At 49.4% G+C, this 5,981-nt stretch overlaps 1 protein-coding gene across 1 annotated transcript in view; it reads right to left on the bottom strand.

Annotated features, from left to right (window-relative positions):
• ESRRB (estrogen-related receptor beta) overlaps nucleotides 1-5,981 on the bottom strand; it is a gene marked incomplete at its 5' end in the record, with an annotated part of 55,418 nt that overhangs the window by 9,844 nt on the left and 39,593 nt on the right. The window contains 2 exons of the mRNA XM_008577459.1: nucleotides 4,594-4,755; nucleotides 5,265-5,375. Coding sequence (XP_008575681.1) covers nucleotides 4,594-4,755; nucleotides 5,265-5,375 — 273 coding nt within the window. The remainder of the gene's footprint in view (nucleotides 1-4,593; nucleotides 4,756-5,264; nucleotides 5,376-5,981) is intronic.

Below are 5,981 nucleotides of genomic sequence, written 5' to 3'. Positions count from 1 at the left end.
GTTACCTCTAGTAGGCAGGAGGGAGAGGAGACAGGGATAGAAGTGAGATTTCTGTGCATATATTTTTGTCTTGTTTGGTTTTTAAACCCTGTCAGTGTTTTTAAAATGTTCAAAAAATAGGTTACCTCTAGTAGGCAGGAGGGAGAGGAGACAGGGATAGAAGTGAGATTTCTGTGCATATGTTTTTGTCTTGTTTGGTTTTTAAACCCTGTCAGTGTTTTTAAAATGTTCAAAAAATCATAAATGTAATTCAATCAAAAATAAAATTCATGCTGTCTTCAACCTAGCAGTTTTACTGCTAAAACTGCCTCCTAGAAAGAAAAGTATGCATAAATTCATAAAGATAAATGTAAAAGGGTATTTGTTAGATCACTATTTGAAAGACTCAAAGCAGAAAACCAGCTAACTGTAATACATGTAAAATAAACGTAACTTTTAGTTAAATGAATGGCACATTAGAAGCCACTAGAAAGAATGAGGTAGAACTGTTTGTGTGAGTGTGGAGAAATACCCAAGAGCACAAGGAGGGTGGAACTGTTAAGAGCACAGATGCCAGAACCAGCCTGCCAGAATCCTGTGACCCTGGGCAAGTCCATCTTTCTGTGCCTCAGTTTCCTCATCTGTAAAACTGGAATAATAATAGCACTTACCTCATGGGGTTGTTTGGATTAAATGAGCTAACGAGGAAGACACTTAGAACGCTGCTTATTTAGCACATGGTAAGTGCTACAACTTTATATAACTAAATGAAAAAAGCAGTATCAGAGTCGAACCCATGGGTAGGGGGAGGAGACACCTCTCCCCACCACCCCAAGCCCAACAGCAGCTGCACATGCACAGGAAATTCCCAGAAGCTTAAGACGGGGGAATGGAAACTCTTAGTTGCCTGTCACATCTGACATCTTTCCTAGAATCACATATTCTTTTATTTAAAAACCAAACAGTTGATGAAATTTAAAAAAACAAAACAAAACAAAAAACCCAAACAGAGGCGCTGAAGCACTCCTCCCTGCCCTTCAGTAAAGTGCCCTCTGCTTCTGCTTCTCTGTGCTGGGCTGGGGCTTCTTCTCCATCAAATAATTAGCAATTCTGGGACTGAGAGGCCCCTGGTGGAGGGCTGCTGGGAGAGGCTGGGGTGTGGCCCGTGTCCCTGGGAGTGCGGGACTGTCCCCATGCCTGGCTGACCCGGGGCAGCACTGCCCCCTTGAGGCACAGCTCTGCCTGCCCACAGCTGCCAGGAGCCCCGGGCTCCCAGGCCTCCCACCTTGAGCTCTCTGCCCAGGAAAATTGCTTTATCTGCACCAACGGATCTAATAACATGCAGGTTCTTCCCAAGCCCCCCATCCCCCAGTGAGTTGGCACCACGAGCTCCTAGAATTTAAAAAAAAAAAAAAAAAAAGGGCACATAATTTGTGGCAAGTGGAGTTCATAATCTGTTAATTTATGATCATTTCTGTCGACCTGGAGGGCCATTAGCAGAGGTAATAAAGGGAGATGTAATTATAGGATCTGGGGCCACTTCAGACACAGCTGCTGTCACTCGGCAGCTCGTATTTCATCAAGCCAGACGGTGGCTACCTGGGAGCAGGGCTGCTGAGGGGACCTTTGTGAGGAGGCCTCTAGGTATCCCCTGCCCGTGTCAGCCTGGGTCGGCAGGGGTGGTGGGGACTCCCCATGAAGGCTCTCCTGGCTGGGGCTGACTCCAGGCTGCCTGGGGAGGGAGGATCATGGGCTGATACGTTCAGAGGCTGCAATTCATCAAGTGATTCCCACTGCCTGTTCAAGGCTGCTCACTCTTGCTGGAATCTCTTGCTCACAAGAAATAAGAGGTGGACACTCTAAAGATGCGGGCTTGCCCTGTCAGCCACCAATACTTAGGAAACTCAAGGTAAAAACCTTCATTTGGGGTAGGGCGACTTTAGACTGACTCCAACCACAGCTGCTACTCTGAGCAAATCACAATCAGCCCCAAGATCCCCGTGGAACTCATCCTTGTTCCACACGGGATCCTTGGAGCAGAAATTAATCTCATACTTAGTCTCGGCCACAGCTACTACCAAGAGACCTTTCATACAGTGAATGCTCAATATGTGCACGCAAAGAAGTATACAGTGCCAGGCTGTGGACCAGAGGCTGGAAGATACTGAAGCCTGAGACGTGGTCCCTTGTGTTTGAGGACAGTGGTCTGGGCTCCTCCTCAGAGCTCAAGTCCTGAGCAATTTGAAGTGGCCTGTCCTTCCCTATGTCTATCCAAGAACCTGAACGGACAGGAGCCAAGACGAATCCCAGGGTGGGCTCCAGCCTATATCCTCCCTACTCGAACTGCTCGCTCGCTCGCTCGCTCGCACTCTTCTGAGGACTAGCCGGCTGGTCTTCAGATGAGGTTTCTATCTAATCTGAGATGGGATTAAGTTGATGAGTTTAAAAATATCAGGCATTTGATATGTCATCGCCCTTAATATGAGGTTCACATGCAGTGGCAGGAGATCCACTAATTAATTTTTCCTTAAACACCGGAAGGTCAGGCCCAAATAATTCAGCATGAAGATTTATGCAAAATAGGCAAATCAGCATTCGAGACAGACAAATCAGCCCCTGTATCTATTTTATTTTTAAATCAGAAAGAATTCAGCTTTAGACAAGGAGAAATGATGACGTGAAAGGAGGCTTCTATCACTGTTAGTAACAACCACAGCCATGGAGCCATCTCTGCCATTTATCAAGCATCCACTGAGTGTGCCACCTCCTCCCAGCAACCCCTTGAGTGGGGCTCTGTTGCAATTCCCATTTTACAGATAAGGACACTGAAGCTCAGAAAACTTAAATATCTTGCACAAAGCCAGGGAAGACAGAACTGGGATCAGAGCCCAGGCTGCATGATTCAAAGGCTATGCCTCTAAGTAGCCGCTCTGCTCTACACCTGCCCTCCTGGTTGGGCACAGATGGGAGATGGAGCTGGGAGGTGGAAAGACACAGGGAGGAATGGGTCCAGGGGAGACAGGGTCTCCTGGTCCTACCCTACTCCCTCAGAGGTGGGGTAGCAGAAGAAGCAGTGACCCGGGGGACCGCCAGGAGCCACTCCTGAGCCATTGCTAGGATGCAGTATCTGTTCAAACCAGAACAGGAGTAAGGGCGTGGGGGCAGAGGGTGGGGGCAGGGGTGGCTGTACCCAATTTGGTCCTGGGTTAGTGGAGCAATCCAGGCTGAGGTGTCTTAAGTAGTGGCCTGACCCCACATCCGTGCTGAACCAGCACTGGGCAGATTCAGAAACTGCTGAGAGTATAATCCTCAAGAGGTTGAGCCCCTTAGTGAGGGCACACCACTCAGATCCCCAGCTAGTGAGCCCACCCCCGAGTCATGCCCAGGGGGTCTGCACAGAGGGAATTCCAGGCTTCCTGCCAGCTAGGTGGCCCAGCAGCACCTCTGAACTGTCTGGTCTCTCTAAAAGCCCCTGTCCACAGGAAGGCTGCTTCCTGTAAGCTGTGCACACAAACTCTCACACATCGGGACTTTGATTCAGCTCAGTCAACATGGGCCTGGCATCTAAAGCCTAGGACACCTTTGCTGCATCATCACGCACGCTGCTTTCATCTTCCAGAGGCATGACAAGCAAAAAGAAGATCTACAGACAGGAAGATAAACTGTCCCAAGTCACACAGCAAGAACTGGTGGTCACTGCCACGCCAGAGGGATAACAGGCTCTCTCCTGCACTGTGACCACGCTGTTGGAGCCTTAAAAGAGCAGAAAAAGGCCCCCAGTATGTGTGTAATGTGGAACATGTGGGTGTCAGTGTCTACAAAAATGAAACATCAAAAATCAGTTCATATCATATCCAGACCAAGACAAGCTAAAAGTGGGGCTCAGGCCCACGAGTGGAGGATGACCACATGGCCTGAAACACATGATACATACTTTCTACACCAGAAATGTCCTTAACGTCACAGAATCCAAATCACGACATGGGCCTCCCTTCACCATCAGGCAGGTGGCATCGGTGAGCACGTTGCACTGGCACGCATGTGCCAGGCACCCAGCTGAGTGCTCCACACACATGACCTCGTTTCATCCTCACATCAAGCCCTAGGCTGGGGTACTCCTGGATTCCCATTTTACAGAGAGGGCAGGTGACCTGCCCAGAGGTACACAGCTGGTAAATGCAGACCCTGAATTTGGACCCCGATCTGATTCCCAAGCCCATGCTCTCTACTTCTCTGGTCTCACTGCTTCACTCCACCTGCCTCTAATATGAAGAAAGACAGCAAATTCCTCTTCCGTGTTGTTTTCCAGCATAATTCCAATAAGGTCCACAAGAATACCCCACTCTTGTCCTTTAAGGGTTCAAGGAACTTGTTGTTCTTTGAATATTACCAACTATAGATCCAATCACAGACCCTTCTAGAATGTAACTGGTTCTGAAAAGCCCCCAGCAGCTCGTAAACATTACTGGATCTTAAACACCTGGTCCCCTCCAATCCCATAAGGAGAGAAAAGGAGCCCCAAGAAAAACAGGCTTGCCAAGATGTCATAGGCCCCCTGGGGTGGGCTCCACATGTGGGGCAGGCCACCCCCTCCCCTGGTCCCACACAACTCACCTGGGATATGCTTGGCCCAGCCAATGATGACCACAAGCTCCCGGTCTGCCAGGTCACAGAGAGTGGTCAGGGCCTTGATGTCCCCCTCGGGCATGCCAGGGGGAGGCATGGCGTAGAGCTTGTCTGGCTCGGCCACCAGTAGGTAAGAGACAATCTTGGTCACTGCAATGACCAAAGAGGGAAAGGTAAATGCCTAGGAAAAGAGGAAGAGGGCCGGGAGTGGGGCCTAGGATGGGTCAAGAAGAAAAGTCAGTTTTTTAAGACCAAACGTGGTTGTAATCTCCCCTCCTGTTCTAAGTGCACAAAGTTGCTGGCAGCAGTGATTTAGGCTATTGAGAAATATCCCTCCAAGGGAAGTTGCCTGATAAATTTTCCTGAGAGGAACCTGCAGAGCAATTCGGGTGGGTGGTGACAGGCATGTTCCAGATGTTGGGGTCCATGGTTTCCTAGGACCATGCTTCATTTGAAGTCACGTTCCGTGCCATCCCATGTGAAAAGGCCTTCTGAATGAAGCCTGAATTATCTGACATCAATGCCAAACACTAATGTCACTTCCCAAGATCCATGCTGTCCCATAACCCAGCAATGGGAAGATGGCATTTCCCCAAAGGAAGCCAGATATTTCAGGCACAGACGCTGGCAAAAGGGGCATGGACTGCCCTGGTACTCACATGGCTTTTTAGCAGGTGGAGAAATCTGTAAGCTCAGGTATGGGCTGCTCTCTGAGTCCAGCCGTCGCTTGTATTTCTGGCGGCCTCCGCGCACTCGGTCCAGGCGCACACCTGTTGGCGAGGAAAGGGAGAACATCTCGGGAATTGCTCAACATCCCCAGAGGTGCCAGAACTGACTTTGGAATTTCAACGCTGGCTAAGTCCTTCAGGCCATGACCAGATGACCTTTTACAACTGCCCCCTGGCCAATCTCAGGCCAAGTGGCTGGATTGTCCTAAAACAATCATAGGACAGTAATGACCCATCCCAGTTGCCCCAGGCCTGGTCCTGCCTGTCTGGATTTGGCAGTTTTCAGCCCTTGAGTCTTGACATCCCCAAAATGGAAAACAAAACAAAAGCACTGTACACCAAGTGCTGGGGAAAAAGAAGCCTCATCACCTTAGATCTGCTCTGAATCCAGAGAGGGTTGAGTTAACTTGCTAAGATAAGAAAGGAACCCCCTGAGCCGGCCTGTGGCTCACTCGGGAGAGTGCGGTGCTGATAACACCAAGGCCCCGGGTTCAGATCCCCTTACCGGTCATCTTTTACAAAAAAAAAGAAAAGAAAAGAAAGGAGCCCCTGCCACTGGCAGGCACTTCAAAAGGGTTGAACAAGGACTTCAAACATTTCCCATAAAAAGCATCTGGGTGGGCGCTCTTTACAAATGTCAATTTCTGG

Source organism: Galeopterus variegatus, unplaced genomic scaffold (assembly GCF_000696425.1).
Source record: "Galeopterus variegatus unplaced genomic scaffold, G_variegatus-3.0.2 Scaffold1517, whole genome shotgun sequence".
Lineage (NCBI taxonomy): Eukaryota > Metazoa > Chordata > Mammalia > Dermoptera > Cynocephalidae > Galeopterus > Galeopterus variegatus.
This window is presented reverse-complemented; position numbering and strand designations above follow the sequence as displayed.